The sequence below is a fragment of the Geotrypetes seraphini genome, chromosome 10, assembly GCF_902459505.1.
Source record: "Geotrypetes seraphini chromosome 10, aGeoSer1.1, whole genome shotgun sequence".
Lineage (NCBI taxonomy): Eukaryota > Metazoa > Chordata > Amphibia > Gymnophiona > Dermophiidae > Geotrypetes > Geotrypetes seraphini.
In genome coordinates this window covers 53,037,723-53,058,566 of record NC_047093.1, presented here as the reverse complement: position 1 = coordinate 53,058,566, position 20,844 = coordinate 53,037,723, and the positions used below count along the sequence as shown (strand labels likewise).

General features: G+C 44.9%; 1 protein-coding gene across 1 annotated transcript in view; it reads left to right on the top strand.

The window, feature by feature from the left end:
• FIBCD1 (fibrinogen C domain containing 1) overlaps positions 1-19,005 on the top strand; it is a 49,614-nt gene extending 30,609 nt beyond the window's left edge. The window contains exons 5-7 of the mRNA XM_033962007.1: positions 5,094-5,190; positions 11,886-12,065; positions 13,699-19,005. Of these exons, the coding sequence (XP_033817898.1) occupies positions 5,094-5,190; positions 11,886-12,065; positions 13,699-13,958 (537 nt within the window). The 3' untranslated portion in view covers positions 13,959-19,005. The remainder of the gene's footprint in view (positions 1-5,093; positions 5,191-11,885; positions 12,066-13,698) is intronic.
• Positions 19,006-20,844: the final 1,839 nt, after the last annotated feature.

Here is a 20,844-nt window from a genome sequence, read left to right as displayed (position 1 = left end):
TCCTGCCCAGTTGGGTGATTTTTTTCAAAACTCCTGGTGGGTTTTATAGCTTTTTCACCCCCTTTGGCTTCTCCTAACCACACTGGCGCTGTGGTGTAAATAAAATAAAGAAACAAAAAGGACTTTTCCTCTTTCTGTTAAATCCTAGCTCACGTTTGCAGTCCAACACCAGCTCTGGCAGGATACACATTTCAAATCTGACATGTTATAATCACAAAACAGAAAATAAAATTAATTTTTCTACCTTTTGTTGTCTGGTTATATTTCAAATCTTGTTGGTCCAAGGCTCTGGTTTTCTTCTGATAACTTGCTTGCCAGGGTCTCCTTCTTTCTGCATGCTAACCATCCATCTGCCAACTCTGTCCTCCCTTTCCATTTCCCTTCCCTTCCCAGGAAGTCTGGTATCTTTCCTTTTTTTCATCTCCCTCCACAGATCCACCTTTTCTTAAATACCCTTTCATCCGGCATCTCTCCCTCCTTCCCCACCATCCCAGAGTCCACCATCTCTCCGTTTCTTTTCCTAATTACCCTCCTATCCAGTATCTCTATCCCTCCTCCACACCATCCCTTGTGTCCAATTTCTCTCCCTTTCTGTTCCTTCCCTCCCTAAATCCCATGGTCCATCATCTCTCTCCCTCTCCTCTATTTTCAGACCCATTATTTCTTCCCCCCCCCAAAGTTTGGCATATGCATGTCTCTTTGAACACCCCCTTCCCTCCGTGTACTTCTAAATCATGGTCCCCCCCCAAAGGCCTGTCCCCCCTTAAAGGTCTGCCTGTCCCACCTTGAAGGCCTGCACCCCCCTTGAAGGCCTGTCCCTTCCCCTTGTAGGCCTGTCCCCCTCTTGAAGGCCTGCCTGCCTGTCCCCCCCTTGAAGGTCTGCACCCCCCGAAGGCCTGCACCCCCCCGAAGGCCTGTCCCCCACTTGAAGGCCTGTCCCACCCCCTTGTAGCTTCTCCCCCCCCCCTTGTAGGCCTGTCCCCCCTTGAAGGCCTGCCTGCCTGCCTTTCCCCCCTTGAAGGCCTGTCCCCCCTTGAAGGCCTGCACCACCCCCCTCGAAGGCCTGCACTCCCTTGAAGGTCTGCACCCCCCCCCGAAGGCCTGTCCCCCACTTGAAGGCTTGTACCACCCCCTTGTAGCTTCTCCCCCCCTTGTAGGCCTGTCCCCCCCTTGAAGGCCTGCCTGCCTGCCTTTCCCCCCCTTGAAGGCCTGCACCCCCTTGAAGGACTGCACCCCCCCCCCCCCGAAGGCCTGCACTCCCTTGAAGGTCTGCACCCCCCCGAAGGCCTGTCCCCACCTTGAAGGCCTGTCCCACCCCCTTGTAGGCCTGTCCCCCCCTTGTAGGCCTGTCCCCCCTTTAAGGCCTGCCTGCCTGCCTTTCCCCCCCTTGAAGGCCTGTCTCCCCCTTGAAGGCCTGCACCCCCCTTGAAGGCCTGCACCCCCCCTTGAAGGCCTGTCCCCCCCCCCTTGTAGGCCTGTCCCCCCCCTTGTAGGCCTGTCCCCCCCCTTGAAGGCCTGCCTGCCTTTCCCCCCTTGAAGGCCTGTTCCCCCCCTTGAAGGCCTGCACCCCCTTGAAGGTCTGCACCCCCCCAAAGGCCTACGCCCCCCCCGAAGGCCTGCACCCCCCTGCAGGCCTGCCTGCCCCCCTTGAAGGCCTGCACCCCTTGAAGGCCTGCCTGCCTGCCTGTCACCCCCTCCCCCTTGAAAGCCTGCTTTCCTGCCCGCCCGCCCCACCCTGAAGGCCTGATGCCCCGACCCACCCCGAAGGACCGCTCGCCCCCCTGGCCTCCCCGCACCACCTATGAACAGCCGCAGCAGGATCGCGAAGTCAGCGTCAGCGATCCCTGCGCTGCTTCCTGCGCCACGGTCCCGCCCCTCCTCTGATGTCAGAGGAGGGGCAGGATCGCGGCGCAGGAAGCAGCGCAGGGATGCTGACGCTGACTTCGCGATCCTGCTGCGGGCTGCTTCACAGGTGGTGCAGGAAGGTCAGTGGGGCGAGCGGTCCTTCGGGGGTGGCGGGGGACTGAACGGCAAGGCCGGGAACACCCCCTTAGGGCTGGTACCCGGGGCGGCCCGCCCCCCCCCGCTCCCCCCTAGGTACGCCACTGCACCTTGGTACACCATTGGGCCAGGGGAGGTCAGGGGAGGAAAAAGACAGAGACAGAAAATACAAGTAACGTACCATGAAGCCAAGGCTTGATGAAGTCTCCACATCGGTATGCAATTTTATAGAATAGTGCACACAAATCCAAATGACCAATTAGCATCAATAATTGCTCGTTAATGCTCAATTATTAATGTTACTTGGCGTATTACCCAATTTAGTTGCATGTGCAGTTCAGGATCATGCCTAAATTTGGATGTGCAAATTTGAATGACCTTTATAGAATCTGGGGCTAAGTGTGCAGTTGTTTGTCCAACTTTTTACAGAATTAGGGAGTAAGTGACCAACACACGTGTTCCTATCACCCAAGCTTAACAAGTCATGTAAAAAGCTGCAGACTGAAGGTTTCACAGTTACAGTTCCCTAGAACAACTATGTTTTGGACAAACCTAAAGCTATTTTCTCAGCAATACCTAAGATAACTAGTCAATGTACTGTAAACCACAGTGGGCAAATCTCTACATGAAGAGGCAGTTAATAAATCCCACTAAATAAATTATTTATTACAATACTCCACCAAAATTTGTGGGGGTTCCGTTCCAGAAACACCCGTGAATTTCAAAAAACCACAAATGCGGTTTTGCGTCTGTCAAAAGGCAGGAGAGGGCAGCTGGGGCGCTGGCGGGTGCAGAAAATAATTTGCGGTATGCTCTGACCGCCTCTTCCTGTTACTAAAGTCAGGCTACACCAATCAGGAGCTGCTTTGACACGAAGCTCCTGATTGGTGTAGTCTAACTTTAGTACAGGAAGAGGCGGTCGGAGCAAACCGCGAATTACTGAGAGCGCAATTCGCGAACCGCGAATTTGGGAGGGAACACTGTATTTATTTTAAAATTTATATACCATATATTATCTATACGGTTTACATAATCACATAATTAAATACATACATACATATTAAGGAGCTGAGAACTTTCTATGTAGCCAGGCTTTGAAAGCAAGCTGGAATAATTGTTCGTCAGTCTTCCTGCCCCTCTGGAAAAGGAAATAAAAATCCCAGATCTTTGCTTCCTGATTCAACAAAACAACAATTTGGATAAGAGAACAGCATTGTTCCTACATCCAGCTCACTCCTGATCTTTTGCTAGAAGTGGGCAGGTTGTCCGAGCATCAACCAACACCTGGTTCTGATTGATGTGCACAATCAGCTGTGGCCAATATGTAACAAGGCTGTAATTAGCAGCAGGTGACCTTCAGTCCTGATCTGCGGCTGCCACTGGAGGAGTCTGTGAGGTGTGGTTGGCCATGCGTAAACAGCAATGCTAGCAAGATTAGACATGTAGATCCTTTTATTTCCTCTTTAAAAAAAGATGCAAGGCTTTGCAGGTGATCCAAAATGCCGCGTTGCAGCTCATCATGGGGGGGGGGGGAGGGATCTAGATTTGCACATATTGCACCAGTCTTGACACAGCTACATTGGCTGCCAGTGCATTTTCAAGTTGAATTATAAAATCTCCACACTACTTCATCAAATAGTGTATAAGCAATTGCCCGGCCATTTATCTCAGGTGGTGATACTTTACTGCCTATGGTGATGTTTACATCAGAAGCTGGTATGCAGTTAACAAATGAAAAGCTCACCTCGATACATTATGCTGAGATGAGGCCAGCAACCTTTCTTTGAGGAATCAGCTGCCAGGTTACCTGGGTTTGTGTAGTACAGTGAGGCAATTTAAGAAGTTATTAAAGACATATTTATCTGGGAGTACATTCTTGGCAATCTGATCTTGCTAATTCGGTGGGTAGGCGCGTAGAGTTATTGATAGGTAAGGGCAGTTATTGTCTGGCTGTTTCTATTTGTGAGTACATTTATTGGATATGTTTAAATATTGGAACCTGCTTAAGTTTTAAGTGGGCTATAAGTGGAATAAATAAATGATGGTATCATAACACAATATGGTCGATGATGGCAGATAAAGACCAGTGGGCCCATCCAATCTGATCACCTGCCCAGGCTATATTCCTGCTGCCAGTTATCAAGGCTTGAATGTTTGCAGGCTATCACTCCTTATTTTTTTAATTTAACTTCTGCCAGGACTAAGATTACACAAAAGAGAGAAATAGGTGAGCAGCCAGCAGTCATTCCTAGTCTACAGAATAAAACAGCTGTTCCCAACCCAGTCCGCGGGAGCACACCTAGTCCCATCGGGTTTTCAGGATATCCACAATGAATATTCATGAGTTAGATTTGTATGCTATTGAGGCAGTGCTTGCAAATCTATCTCAGGCATATTCATTGTGGATATCTTGAAACCCAATGGGACTAGGTGTGCCCTGAGAAGTAGGTTGGGAATGACTAGGGTAAAAGAAGGGCTCATTCTGCATTCCTCCAGCAGGGGCCAGGACACCTTTCACCTGTCCAAACCTAAAACATGAGTATTAGCTGCTCATCTCTCTCTCTTGTAATCTTATTCCCAGATCTTTGAGGGCCACCACCCAGTCAGGTTTTCAACATTTCCACAATCAATATGGATGAGATCTATCTGCAGGCAATGGAAGCAGTGTATGCAGATCAATCTCATACATATTCATTGCAGAAACCTTAAAAACTAGACTGGGTTGTGGCTCTTAAGACCATGGCTGCTAGGGTGACACAGGTTACCTATTCCAGAAAGGAGACTTTTTGGCCCATCCTGGTTTTAAATTAAATCTTGAAGCAATGTAGTATTTGTAGTCCATGATTCTATCCATTGAAATCAGTCCTGCTGGTCCCATAATGCACCAGGATGATTTTGGCAGAAATCCAGGACTGGCCATAGACAGTTCTGGAATGGGTAACCAGGTCATCCTAATGGCTGCCCACCTCTATTGCTCAGTCACAATTTCCTTTTAGGAGCAGCAGCTTGTTCTATCCTGGCTTTCCCTTTAAGAAACAGTAGGGTCTTTATTCTTCAGTCTCCACAGCCATTTTCTTTCTTTCCCTTTCTAGGTGATTCAGCGGAGAGAGGATGGCTCAGTAAACTTCTTCCGAGGATGGGAAGCATATCGAGATGGATTTGGGCGCCTGACAGGAGAGCTGTGGTTAGGTACCATCATACTAAGGACAGATACATTCCATATATGTGTCTCATGAAATAACAGGGAAAGACACCCCGAATCCTCAGAGCAGGGATAGATCAGGTTTCCAAAAAAGAGGCACTAGAGGACGTAAATAAAAAAAACTTTAATAACTTAAATTGTGATAAAAGCAAAAGTCCAATATATGTATGGTGCTGAGCAGAATCAGAGACCAGAGCAGCCACAGCAGAGGAAACAGGACCGGCCAGAGGAAACAGCCAGCAGGCAGAGAGCTGCAATCCTGCGCAGCTTTACAATAGAGGTACAATAAAATGGCAATGTCCACCAGAGGATAACAAATCAAACCCAAAGACCCGACAGAGATCTGTGTTTTGGTATGAACACTGATTTCAGGGGTCACAATGTGCTAGGGTTGACAATCAGAAAAACCTTGAGGGCAGTGGTAAAGTATATCATATTTCTTAGAGGAAAAACTGACAAGAATCTTGTTACATCCTCTGGTGGACATTGCCATTTTATTGAACCTCTGGCCTTTGATTCTGTTCAGTATCAGATGTTGGGACTTTTATTTCTCTATTACAATTGAATTTATTAAAGGTTTTTGGATTACATCATCATTCTAGTGCATCATTTTTGAAAACCTTTTGGTCCATCCCTATTCTGAAGATTCATGGTCTGTTTTTCAGTGTAGAGCCAGTGACTTTAGACATAACAGAAAAAGACAACAGTTCTCAAAGTCACCCAAACAGAAAGAAACACTGTCAGTGCTTTGGAAATAAGGCAAATTATTGAGGGTAGGCCTGATCAGAAAGATCTGTAACTGTAATTATTAATATTGTCCTTTTGTTTTTAAAATACTAGCAGAAACAGATAATATCCTGATAGTGAAAGCAGATTTCAGTGCAGTGTGCCCCAGTGGTACAGCCAGGGTTAATTTTTTTGATGGGGCCTAAGGTGAACATGAGTGGTCACTAGACAGTGCAAATACTGACATTGCCTCCTGATCTCCTGTCACTGGCCAATGCTACTATGACAGGTTGGCTGGGCCTGACTTTAAAGTGGGGAAGCCACAGTCCACCCTAAGCTACAGCCTGCCCACTCTTAGTAGTGACATGTTCAGTGTTAGGAACAGTGCATTTTGTCACTTGGGTGGTGTCAGGGGATATTCTCTTTGTGCTTCTACTTCCAACTGGGTGCAGGCCCCAGCTTAGCAGACACAAAATTTAACGAGTCAGTATTCAATCTTGTATTGAAATCTGTCTACATTAACAAAGATACCTTTGATCATCATTTGGCATTCAGCTAACAGACCTGACTGAATACAGGAGCAAACGGCTGATTCAGGAGCCCCAGAGCTCTCCATAGCTTAAATAGCAGAAAGAGATGCCCAAGCACACAGAATACCCATCTTTCTCCTATGGGAATCTTCAGCAGGCGGCAAAAGGCAGTAGAACAACTGGTATATTACCATAAAGAAGGATGATGCAGATAATTAGACAGGTTAGACTTAAGGGTGAAGCAGTATTAGTCTATTAATTTCAGAAGGAAGCGTGAAAGGAAAAAGCAGGGGTTGTGATTAATGGGGAAGACGATGGAATGTACTGAATAACTAAATTATAAAGGTTGGAGGAAGAAGAGCAGGTGTACTGTCAGCAGCTGGCTCCTGTCGGAAGGAAAAGGGGTGCCAGATGTAAGTCTTGGTATTAGAAAGATTCTTTCAAAAAATCCTTTAGAATTCTCTACAGCAGGAGCTAGAATGCTGGACTCAACTCCTCTATCTTTTTAATGGTTTTTAATGTGCTTGTAATTCATGAGTGATTTTCATATCATATACCGCCCTGGGACAGGAATGCATGGGCTGTTCTGCCTTCATCAAATAACCATGGAGCATTTGCTATAAGACCTGCGAACCAAACAGGGAGCTCACTGAATCTTTCCCCATCATTCTGTCCCCTGCTCCCGTTCCCCCTCCCCTACTCACATGCAGCAAGACGAACACGCGTCAATTTGGTGGCAAGTAGTGGGCGGGAGAGAGCGATCTTGGATATCACTCACTGATAATCTTTCAGAAGCAATTTAATTAAATTCCCACCCAGTGGAGAGGTAATTATACCAGTATGCTTCATCATTAGAGTAGAGGCCAAGGGGGAGTTAGGGGCAATAAGAATAGATTTAAAAAGCAAATCATAGAAAAGAAATTGTAAAAAATGATGAGTCCATTTCTAGTCTTCCATGCTCTAGCTGAAAATGTAGCAAATAAGGCGGGGGAGGGGAGCATGGAGATGATCACATTGGGTAAGATTTTTGTGTAGGAGGAAGAATGAAGAGCTACTGTCCAGAAAGCATTCACAGTCATGCGCAACTTAAGGCAAATCCGAAAATACTTCAACAATGAACAATTCAGACTCCTGGTCCAATCTCTAATCCTCGGACTCCTGGACTACTGTAGCATCCTTTACCTGTCATGCCTGGCCAACATATTAAAACAACTACAAACAGTACAAAATACAACTCTCAGACTGATATACTCACTGAAGAAATAAGACCACATAATCTCCGTGATCCAAGACTCACACTGGCTTCCAGTGCAAGCACGCATACAATATAAATTTTACTGCACCCTATACAAAGCCCTGGATGGAGACGGACCAAGCTATCCAAACAATCATCTAATCAGGAACAACACATCCAGACCAAGGAGAACACAGGCACACTTTATCCACCCCCCCCCCCCCAAGTCAAAGGCATACAAAGCAAAAAACTATATGACAGACTATTAGCAACCCAAGCAGCAACTCTCCAATCTGATGACCACAATGCCCAATTACAAAACCTTCAGGAAATAATTGAAAACCATGTTATTAAAGAAATTTGTCAGTTGATCTAACTAAACCTTCCCAACTCCCCAGATTCTAATGCATTTTCCAACTATCAACCTTGTAATCTCTCTGGGAATGCCCAGGCCAATTCTTTTGTAAACCGCCTAGAACTGAAAGGTATTGGTGGGATAGAAGACACTAATGTAATATAAGGTACTGTGCAAACAAGAATTAGCTAGAGAGTCTGGAACTCCTGGGAAAGAACTGGGGGTAGGAGTACCCGGAGCTACCGCATTGGTGTCTGAAATATGGAGCCCTTGAGATAGGGGAGACCGAGCTGCTGAGTTACAGCTAAAGGACTTGGTACGGGAATTTGTGCCTCTGAGTTGGGCTTTGGGCAGAAGAGATGGAACAGATGAGTATGTTTCAAAAACGCTAGGTACGATTGAGTATCTGGGTTAGGAATAGGGTAGTGGAGATAAAGTTACTGATAGGGGTTGGAGGTAGGGGCAGTGGCATAGTCAGGGGGGATTTTTTTCATTAAGGCAGGTACTAAGCAGTATACAGTACTCCCCTGAAATTCGCAGGGGTTCCGTTCCAGCACTCGTATATCAAAGCAAATTTCCCTATAGGAAATAATGGAAACCCACAACCCAAAACCTTTAATACAGAATACTGTGCTGTTGTGCATGCTTGTGTCGTGCTTATATTGTTCTCAGTTGCAATGCTTGTGCTGCGCTCAATGATGCGCTCAGCAATGCAATGCACGTATGTTGTGCGTACTTGGACGTGGCACGTGTTGACGTGCTCATATTGCAAGACAACGCTCGACAATCAAGTTAAAATTTTGAAAAACCGCGAATGCTTAAATTAGGATTAGGGCTCAAGTTTGGTAGGAAAAATAGAACTGCTACGAGAGGGTTGAAGGTGGGGGAGATAGAGCTATGGGATTTTAATTCAATATTTTTATTGACTTTAAATTACAGTACAGAAAGAGCTACAACTCAAAACTCAAAAACTTAGGCATGAAGCAGTAGCAAAGGGAAGGCTTCACTTAAGCAGCCGGTGGTCCAAAGAGCACAAGTGTACTGCCTTATCAGAGGACAGGAACACAGGGGGGAGGGGGGGGTAGTAGTGGTCATTACAGAAATGCAGGATTACGGGGATGGAGATGAAAAAAAGGAAAGATGCCAGACCTCCGGGGGAGGGAAGGGAAATGGAAGGGGAAGACAGAGATGGAAGATGGATAGTGAGCATGGAGAAAGAAGAAAATGGATAGGAGACCCTGGCAAGCAAGTTATCAGAAGACAAACAGAAACCAGAGCCTGGGAAGAACATGATTTAAATAATGACCAGACAATAAAAGGTAGAAAAAATAATTTTATTTTCTGTTTTGTGATTACAATATGTCAGATTTGAAATGTGTATCCTGCCAGAGCTGGTGTTTAGACAGCGAGCGTAAACTAGGACCTAACAGAGAGAGGAAAAGTCTTTTTTGTTTGTTTTGTTTACACCACAGCGCCAGTGTGGGTAGGAGAGGGCAAAGGGGGGTGGGGTGGGTGATGAGGCTAAAAAATAAACCCCAAAATAGTAACAAAATACCACTCTATCGAACCATACACATCAGTATTGCAAAATTTTTCTACATACAGGCATCCTATACGGCCTCAGAAATGGAGCCTACGCATAGCAACACAGTCATAAACTGGAAAAATCTGCGTAGTTCAGATGCTCCTGCTCCAATCATTGGCCTTTAGATCTAATTTTTTAAGGTATTCTTTTTTTGGTTGCTAATGTTTAATTCAATGAACCCCACACCATTCAGTGCTGAAAAAATACTTCCAAATATACTATTACTATTTCAAGTGCTCTGTATCAAATACTGTGTGCAGTGTCCTAATTTGAAAAACTCGACCAAAAACTTATCTCATTAGTTGAGTATTTTTCACTGTCGGAGTCTTAGCAGTAAAATTTCCAAAACATGTCCGTTCGCCAACGCGGCCAGCGTTTCGCGGGAATAACATACATCCGCTGCGTCAGGGCCACCGGAACATTCACACACACATCCTAAATTAGTGTACTCAGTCAAAGCTTTTCAAACTTTTGAAAAGCTTTGACTGAGTACACTAATTTAGGATGTGTGTGTGAATGTTCCGGTGGCCCTGACGCAGCGGATGTATGTTATTCCCGCGAAACGCTGGCCGCGTTGGCGAACGGACATGTTTTGGAAATTTTACTGCTAAGACTCCGACAGTGAAAAATACTCAACTAATGAGATAAGTTTTTGGTCGAGTTTTTCAAATTAGGACACTGCACACAGTATTTGATACAGAGCACTTGAAATAGTAATAGTATATTTGGAAGTATTTTTTCAGCACTGAATGGTGTGGGGTTCATTGAATTAAACATTAGCAACCAAAAAAAGAATACCTTAAAAAATTAGATCTAAAGGCCAATGATTGGAGCAGGAGCATCTGAACTACGCAGATTTTTCCAGTTTATGACTGTGTTGCTATGCGTAGGCTCCATTTCTGAGGCCGTATAGGATGCCTGTATGTAGAAAAATTTTGCAATACTGATGTGTATGGTTCGATAGAGTGGTATTTTGTTACTATTTTTGTATTCATATAATATACCACAGGGTTGTATTATTTTAGGTAAAAAATAAACCCGTCAGGATATTTGAAAAAAACACCCAATTGGGCAGGAAAAGCGAATCGAATCGAAAAATAATTTCAATAGGCTGAATTGAATCAAAAAATTTTTCCCTGAATCGGGCATCACTATTGCAGACCCCCTTACAGCCATTTCAACAATCCTTAAACACCAGTCCTTGAACTCTGAAGCCCCAGTCACCAGAGTAATCAGATTGGAGTACTGCAAAGCTTCTTGTGCAACCATTAATAATAATGCCTAGCCTCCAAACCAAACTCATTCTTTGACCTCATCAGAAGTCCAAAGACTCCCACTCTGAACAAGCTGATGACTGCAGATTTTAGACCAGTAAACTCAATGTTCTGAACCCAGCCCTTAGGGCATACTCAGCCAGCTTGGTTTTCAGGATATGCGTAATTTCTCATGCTTATTCATTGTGGGAATCCTGTAAATCTCCACTGGCTAGATGTGTGCTGAGGAGTGGGTGACAATAAAACATGAATTTCTCTAAAGCACCTGGGAAAGGAAACATGACCGGCCCATACAGGACATGGGAAACAAACACCTAATGAAGCTGGAGAATTAGATGGTGATAACTGAATACCTTCCACTGTTCTTCTAAATCTAAGAGAATGATTGTGGTATGGTAATGTCAATGTGTGTTAAAGACATATCAAAGCAAGATCAAGAAAAGTAATTAATGGTTCACTGTTGGTTCAAAATAACTTCTTTTTCTGACTACAGTAAAACCTTAGTTTGCAAGCATAATTAGTTCCGGAAGCACTTGTAATCCAAAGCACTCGTATATCAAAGCGAATTTCCCTATAGGAAATAATGGAAACCCACAACCCAAAACCTTTAATACAGAATACTGTGCTGTTGTGCATGCTTGTGTCGTGCTTATATTGTTCTCAGTTGCGATGCTTGTGCTGCGCTCAATGATGCGTTCAGCAATGCAACGCACCTATGTTGTGCGTACTTGGACGTGGCACGTGTTGACGTGCTCATATTGCAAGTCAACGCTCGACAATCAAGTTAAAATTTTATAAAATGTTTTGCTCGTCTTGCAAAACACTCGCACACCAAGTTACTCGCAATTCAAGGTTTTACTGTATTTGCAGTCAGAGGCTCATTCCGGGCCTTCACCACTGGAGGGACAGCAAGTTATTTCCAGCTGTGGTAGCTAAATGGATCGTGTGCATTGGGCATATTGTGTCTTGGACTTTCAGGGCTGAAGAAGATCCACATTTTGACTATTCAAGGCAATTATGAGCTGCGTGTGGATCTGGAGGATTTCGAGAACAGCACAGCCTTTGCTCATTACGGCACATTTGGGGTTGGGCTGTTCTCTGTGGATCCAGAGGAAGATGGATACCCACTCACTATAGCTGACTACTCAGGAACAGCAGGTAGGAAAGCCTGGGATTTGAAAGTACCATACTGCAGAACTCTACACGGGGATGTGGGACTATATCCCTGGCTAAGGTTAGAAAATAGAATGCTTCCTTCACTAGTAGACTGATACTCAGAACTCTGACAGCGCCAGAAAATACTGCCAGAGCAGCACAATAAAAAAAACCCTTTCCAATTCTCAATGCTAATAGTATGCAAATGATATGTGCACTGTTAATGTTGAGAATTAGGAAGTTAAGGGGGAGGAATGTACATACATTCGAAATGCGCACAAGAATTTTGCAGTATGCCAAACTCCTGTGCGTATGCTTAGGGGAAGAAAAGATGCAGGCCGCAATCCGTGGGCGATCCATGTCCCAGTCTTCCCAGGCAACCGATTCACTACACCTCCTCATGCAAATTAATGCGATCGCTACAGAGCAATCCAGACGCATGCGCAGACTATCTTTTTTGCCGGTAGATGTAGTCCGCGCATGCATTGGCTCTCTGCACAAGTGAGGTGAAAACAGGAGAGGGGGGGGAATTTACTGGAACAGAGCACGCTTGAACAGAAAACATTGCAGCTGGGAACAGGCTTGCACTGCAGGGAAGGGCGGCAGAGAGCAGGAGAGTCAGCAGGGACAGAGCGGCAGAGATTGGGAGAGTCAGCAGAGAGCAGGATAGTCGGTAGAGCCTGCCTTCTTGTGCTTTTTGCACAAGGGAGATATGTTTAGAATGTTTTATTTCAGAGCTGCAGGGCTGGGATTTCAGGGCGGTAGAGAGCAGGACAGTCAGCAAGGACTTGAGCGACTAGTCCTTGACAGTCGCTTCTTTTTGGATCGGCCAGCCCAATCGGTATTCCTTCGTTGGTTTAGTGAATCGCTGCCTTCCTACTTTGCATGCCATTTTCCCTCATTTGCATGCACAGATCGTATCGGGTGGGAGGTGGATTGGCCAGGAGGTTAATGAATCAGTCAGGGATTTCACTGCCGCGTTACTGATGATGTCATCAGTGACGCGAGAGTGAAATCCCCGATGGACAAGGCCAAACAACCTGTTTAGAGTGCTGCTGGCCAATGCTGATTTGGATGAAGGTAGGGCTCGCTTGCGGTCGGCGGGGAGGGAAGGATGGAGGATCAGCAGGGGTTCGGCTGCACGGTGGGGGAGTGCTCAAGGGTTCTGCTGCAGAAGGGATGGGGAGGGAAGGATAGAAGCTGGGCAAACTTCTACTGCACAGGGGGATGGGAGGGAGGGAGGGAAGGAAGGAGGGGGGGAAAGGAAAGATGCTGCACATGTGGGGGAGAGAAAGGAAAGAGGAAGACTTGGGGTGAAGGAGAAGAAGGGAGAGATGATCATGTGCATACCCTGAAAATAAGACCTAGTGCCTTTTTTGGGCCCTAAACGAATATAAGACACTGTCTTATTGTCAGGGAAACATGGTAGATACACAAAGTATCATAGAAACCTATGGTATTTTGTATATCTAAGTGCTTTGAAAATGAGCCTCAGCTTTCCCTTTAAATGTTGCATAAAATACTCATGTCAAAAGCACTGCACAATTTCCAATGATGTGGCTAGTTTAAAAATTAAACCCCATCTGATTATGTGCGGGACCTGTTAAAAGTTATTTTTAAATCTGATTTTCTCCAGGGGACTCTCTCTTGAAACACACTGGGATGAAATTCACCACCAAAGACCTGGACAATGACCACTCTGAGAACAACTGTGCCACCTTCTACCATGGGGCATGGTGGTACCGTAACTGCCATGCATCCAACCTAAACGGACAGTACCTGAAGGGGCAGCACACCTCATATGCAGATGGCATCGAGTGGTCCTCTTGGACTGGCTGGCAGTACTCCCTCAAATTCACAGAGATGAAGATTCGGCCTGGGAAAGCCGAGATCTAGAGTCTCCCCCTCCACAAGGCGCTTCCAGTAACACAGTGCAAACACTTTCACATGTATGAGTGCATCACTGGGGAGAGGCCACAGATAGTCCCAGATAATCTTCTCTGACCAAGTTTACAGTCTGTGTTCTTGACGGAGCTGCAAAGATACGGGTCAGGGTAAGCTTTGAGAGAAGTGAAGGCATGCACTTTGGAACCAACCTAAATTTAAAGGACCTCTTTGCCAAAGAGGAGCAAACATTACCTGGTGCTAAGTACAGAGCTCAGGAGCTATTGGACTTTGGATGCTTTCCTATAAGGATTACATTAGTACCCTGCACTCTTTCATATACCTTTTCATAAAGGACATACCCAGAAATCACATGGAATCCATTACATCCTCCCAGGCACTCCTTAGAGTTAAAGCCTTGATCTGATCACACTCTGCAGGCAGCATAGCATTCTAAAATTGCCAAGTCAGTCCACAAAAATATGTGGTAAAAGGCTTTCAAAGAGTTTAATTGGGAAAGCATTAGTTTGGATAAGCTTATGCATCGCCAGCAATCACACAAGCAGACTTACCCTGACTGGACAAGCAGTAAGGGCATTGCAAATATTACTGTACCAAACACATGGCATGACTGATGCACCTGGCTAAAAATGTACCCCCCTATCCCCCTCCTTTTATGAAGCCACATTAGGCTTTTTTACAGTCTGTGTTCTTGACGGAGCTGCAAAGATACGGGTCAGGGTAAGCTTTGAGAGAAGTGAAGGCATGCACTTTGGAACCAACCTAAATTTAAAGGACCTCTTTGCCAAAGAGGAGCAAACATTACCTGGTGCTAAGTACAGAGCTCAGGAGCTATTGGACTTTGGATGCTTTCCTATAAGGATTACATTAGTACCCTGCACTCTTTCATATACCTTTTCATAAAGGACATACCCAGAAATCACATGGAATCCATTACATCCTCCCAGGCACTCCTTAGAGTTAAAGCCTTGATCTGATCACACTCTGCAGGCAGCATAGCATTCTAAAATTGCCAAGTCAGTCCACAAAAATATGTGGTAAAAGGCTTTCAAAGAGTTTAATTGGGAAAGCATTAGTTTGGATAAGCTTATGCATCGCCAGCAATCACACAAGCAGACTTACCCTGACTGGACAAGCAGTAAGGGCATTGCAAATATTACTGTACCAAACACATGGCATGACTGATGCACCTGGCTAAAAATGTACCCCCCTATCCCCCTCCTTTTATGAAGCCACATTAGGCTTTTTTATCGCTGGCTGCGGTGGTAAAAACTCCAGTGCGCATAGAATTCCTATGAGTGTTGAAGCTAATACCGCCACAGCTGGCGATAAAAAAGCCTAACGCGGCTTCATAAAAGGTGCCTTAGTAAGATCAATTATACTGCACACTTGTGAAAAAAAGAAAGCATATTCTAATATTAAACTGTACATTTATTACCCTTCTTCATAGGAAGAGAGATGAGACAAAATATTTTTGTTTGGATTTAAATTTGTGACCTGTCCTCAGGATCATAATACATTTGCAAGAAGTTAAATAGAATATTCCATAATTCAGCCAGAAATTAGATTTACAAGCTGCATGAAGATATGGAAAGGCCTGGAATCTGTCAAAAATGCAAAGGAAATAAATACTCAGAAAGAACAAAACTGCCCTGAAGAGAGGATCCTCAAACAGCACCTCAAAAGCTGAAATACTGTGATAAATAACCATTCAAAAATGCAAGCTGCCTAAAGGAAAAGGCTTCTTCCTATCTTTAGCCATTTTGCTGTGAAATCCTTTTCAAGAATGTTTAGGTCTATTCAACTGATAGCCTCTCTAAGCTGACTAAGCAGAGTTCTCTATGCCTAGGTGCACAACTGTGTAAGAGCACAAGAAGTTAACACTAGTTTTAATCATAGACAAAGTGCAAATCACAACAGTGACACCCAGTGGTTGGATTTAGGACATGCTTGCAGAGCTCCAGAAAGCACATTAGTAAACAAAACCAGGCTAAGGACTGTCACTACACGAACTGGACTAAAGCAGGTTGGAAGGTGACAAAAAACCAGAGGAAAACGTCACCACTGGTTTTACAAGATGGCTCATAGTGCCAAAACCCAGCATTGATGCTGACTTAACTGGAAGTCCAGAGCAGCAGGGAAAAAAAACTGCTGGCTAAGAAAAAGGACGAAAGAAAACTGTGAGCAAATGGAGGCCAGCATGGAGTCAATTTCTCTCCTAGTGCGAATTTATTTATCACTGTATGAGATATACAAAAGACTAATGAGGCCTCAACTAGTACAGATGGCCCATCTCCAGGAACTCACGGGCTGCTACAGTTCCAGCATGTGCAATAATGTATGTCAGGCTGTTCTCTTCACACTGTTATCAAACATTACTGGCAGCCCTCAGCTGTTTCTTTAGGAAGGAGACGGGTTTGAAACAACTGATAACTTTAGTTTTTTTTCTTTCAGTCCGACTTTAAGGAAAAGTCACATGTTCTGAAAGGATGGATAATGGTTTCTCTAACGTCAAACGTCTCTAACGTCTCTCTGCAACTCCTTCCTCATGATCCCCTCAGTAATCTCCCTCTTTCCAGCATTATTCCTCCCTTCAGTGGCACCAGGCTGGATATGTAGCAGAATTTCTCCAGGATAATTACTGCAAACTGCAGTGTCTCCCTCATTAGCCACTAAAGTTGCATCAAAAGCAGGTCCTGAAGGCAGCCCCCACGGTGTGGCTCAGTTCTCACCTTTTCTATGTCTGTCCAAAATGCTGCCCACATTCTCTATCCCTCCCTCGCTCGTCTAAGTGTCCCTTGGGATCTTCTTTTAATTGTGCAGCAGGAAGCTGACCGCAATTTAATGAGGGATTTTGAGATGATTAGATGGGAGAAACATGGCAACTAAAAGCGCCAGGAAGCTAAGCTGCATATGATGTACTCCACTGTACAGAAAGAAATTGTGAAGATCTGTGCAAGAAGGGACACTAAGAATGTGGTGATTTTATAAGGAGTTTGTTTTCTTTGCTGTGTTTGACTACAGACTCACAGCAGGATGAGGGATCTGTCTTTCCTTGCTTTAGGGGTCCATGCAGTCTAGTCCTCAGGGAATATAGAGCCAGTTGGGGTTTCAGGCTATCCACAATGAATATCCAAGAGCTAGATTTGCCCACCTTGCCTCCTTGATATGTAAATCTCTCTCGTGCATAGTCATTGTAGTTATCCCAAAAATCCAGCTGGCTGGGTGTGCCAGGAGGGCTGGGTTGAGGACCTTAAGTTCCATTTGAGCCTGGCACACAGCTTGAATACAGGGGTGCCACACAGCTCTGCATATCAAAACTAAAGCTGCTAAAATTGCATTCTTGACATGCGGATACTGCATTCCCAAAAAGAGAGTAAGGGGAGAAAAAAAAGTGTCATAATGTTATGTGAAAATTGGATCTTTCTGAAAATATTTAGTGATACATGTATGTGCACATACATATTTGTATGTACATATCTTTAAACATATATACATGTCTTCATATGCATTTCTCTGTGTATTACTGGTAGTGCTAAACTATTGCTCAGTCTGGTTTTTTTCTGCTATATGAGAGTCAAGGACAGGACAATTGCAGCCTCATGAGGATGCCGTGGACTTTTTTCCTGACAGAATTGTGCGGAGATCGCTCAGTGATCGTTTTCTTATCCCAGGAATACTGAAGGCCTAAACCTGCAGGCCCTGCTAGACTGCCGCTCAGAGGCACCGCAAGTTCAGTTGAAAGGTCCTGCTGGTTTGTAAATTTAAAAACACCTTGCACATCTGCTGAGTGCAGGAAAGGAACAGCAGATGACCCTATCCCACCAGACATGAAGAGAGAGCTGGCCAGTAGGGACTGGTTCCAGGTAGGGCAGACTGTCGTCGGTGCAGGCACCTTGTTTCTCTTTACAAAATCACCCCTAGCTTTACCACTTCTTTCCACAAAACCTTTGGTCTTTCCTGGTGGTCTCCCATCCAGATCTCACCCTGTTTCTATTTTGAGATCCAAGTTCAGTCTCTCCCATACAAGTTACTGGAACTCATGACACAATTCAGACCCAAGAACTCATCCTGCAGTGGAGAAAGATGTCAAAGTTACCATAATGGACATACATTATTCTAGTTACTATGTTTATATCCCAGTTCTGCAGTTGGATGCAGCCACTGTAGAAGGACCTCACAACCAAAAGGAGAGACCCACTCATTCACTACCTATTCTTTGTTAACTCCAAGCATGGTTTAATTTTGATTCTGTAATATGGTGGCATTAGTTGTCAATGTCCTTGTGAACTTCTAATTTTGTGGCTGAAAAACTGTGAAAGTAATTTTATTTGTGACTGATCAGGCACAAGCTGGGTCCACACATGCAAATCTCGATTCAGAAATAAGAAAGTGTCTTGTACATAGAACTCCTCTGTGCTGGAATCAGGTGTCCCCTAAGAAAAACTTTTCTAATGCTTCAATATAGCTGACAACTTCATTTTAGCATTTTGTCTGATTACTTTTTTTTTCCTGAATAGAGGAAGGAGGGTACTTGTGTTCTCTTAGGCATTTTACAATCATATAGCAAATTTATCACTCCTGTGGAATAGCTATCACCACCCAAGTCACAAAATCTTGCAAGTCGATGAAAGTGATATTCCATTAGTAGCAGGAGGAAGGGTGCATAAGCCCAGGCCAGGATTTTTCCATTTGTGGGATACTTGTGTTTATAATCTTTACAAAACTCTGCAAAGCAGGGACCATTTTTTACATGTTTGTGAACATTGCTGCATATGTCCCCAGCAGAGGTCTTCAGCTGGCAGAGCTTTGGAATTCTCATCAGCTTAGGTATTTATATTTTGCATTTGGGCAGGGGGCATGGGAGAGGAGAGGGCAGGGAAAAATTTGGTGCCCATCCAGTTTGAGCTGAGGACCCCCATCCCCAATCAACTGTCTGGTAAGCCACTACACAGAATACAAAGATCTGTGATGCCCAAAGCTAACATACTAGTTCAGTTAATGCATTCAATATAAAACACTTTTTTCTATCTTTGTTGCCTGGACATTTTTTTTTCCATTATGTTGGTCCCATTGTGTCTCTTCTGCTTTCCTGTGTCTTCTGAACATTCCTTTCCAGTGGTTGCTATGCATTTGTCTTTTCTCCTCCCTCTTGTCTTGTTTTATTCCTTTACTACACCAGTCTCTAATGTAGATATTATAAGTAGCAACAGGGGCTCAGGAATCTTGACTTACAAGGTGAACATCAGAAATCACATCTCATGCTGTGACCCCTTGCAATCGAAACACCATCACATATTCAATTATGAACTAGCTTCCGGTTTGCAGGTGACTTCTGGAATCAAAGATTATATCATATTCACTGTCCAGCAATAACATGGTCGAGGTTGGGAAATGGGTTAAACCAATACAGTACCTAGAGTGCAAATATGGACGGGTACATAAATAAAATTAGAGTTATGTCCAAGTGTGAGAGGAAATGTAGAGACAGCCAGGGAGTGCAAGTTGCAAGTACACAAAGGTACTGCCAGGCACATGTAGGGGCAATGGAATACTACTTTGGTAGGTGGCAACCCCAAACTCTCACTACTGATTGTAATGTCATTTTCTTCTTCACACTGGGATAATGACCTTTCCCCTCCCTCTTCTCCCCAACATCCATAGTCATATAGTACATGTCAGCAGATAAACATCTACATGGTCCATTCAGTCTGCCCAAGAAAATAAACTTATAGCACATGATACTTGATCTTGCAATGTCCTTGCTATTTTGGGGGCATAAACCATAGAAGTGTCCAGCCTCTCCCTTTTCCCTCCTCATCACCTCCTCCAATAAGTCACCATCGCCCCATTCCCTTCCACAGCTCACTGTCACTTTCTCCGTGCACCCCTCCCCCCCTTGGGAGGCAAAGAGAAAAGTAGATTTAGCACTGGCATAGGGTTTCAAAGAACAGGTCCACACACAAGCACTGTCACAGCCTGCCCCCTTACCATGGGGGTGGGGGGGAATGAAAGGACAGGATACAACAGTACATGAGGGCAGGCCTGTTCTAGACCCTGCCTTGGTGCTGAGTCCACTTTTCTCTTCATTTCCCAAAGGAGGAGAACAGCTGCAGCAGCATAAGAAAGGGGAGGGGGGTTAAGATACATGATTACATCCTAACCTGAAGTAACCAGTGAGTTGGGTTTGGCTCAAAGTTTTAGTGGGGCCACAGCTCCTGTGGCCTACCCCTTTGACACTTATGGGCACATGGAACCTGGTGACATATAGCACAAAGTACCTCACTATGCTCCCTAACAGTAGCAAGAACCAGTTAGTATCATGAGAAAGAGTCTGAATAAGGCATTGATAGGCCTGCCATTTTGAAGAGGTGGACCTGCTGGCTGGTCGTATAAGGCATCCCTCTGCCTGGCCTTCATAAACAAGGTGGGGAGGGGGCGTCAGAGGCACAGGGGAGGGTTGGTGGTGGTATTACCATGGCAGCGAGAGTGGGCATCCCTCCCACCGCTGGGGGGGGGGGGTCAGGGAGGTTGCTGGGCAGCAGGAGGAAGTGGGTATCTCTCCTGCTGTTGGGGGTGTCAGGGGGGTTGCTTGGCAGAGGGAGGGAGTGGGCATCTCTCCCGCTGCTGGGTGGGGTGTCAGGGGTGTTGCTTAATATTGGCGGTGGGAGGGAGTGGGCATCCCTCCTGCCAATCATCAATTTGGGGTCCTTTTTTATTTATTTTTTTATTTGTGCGTTTATTTTGCATATGTGCCAATCGCTATCACAAGCAATTGGCACATGCAAATTTAGCGGCCCTCCACAACTCTCTGCCACTCTCAGTTTACCTGATATTACATACATAAGTTTGTAAAACAAAATAAAAATGCATAAAC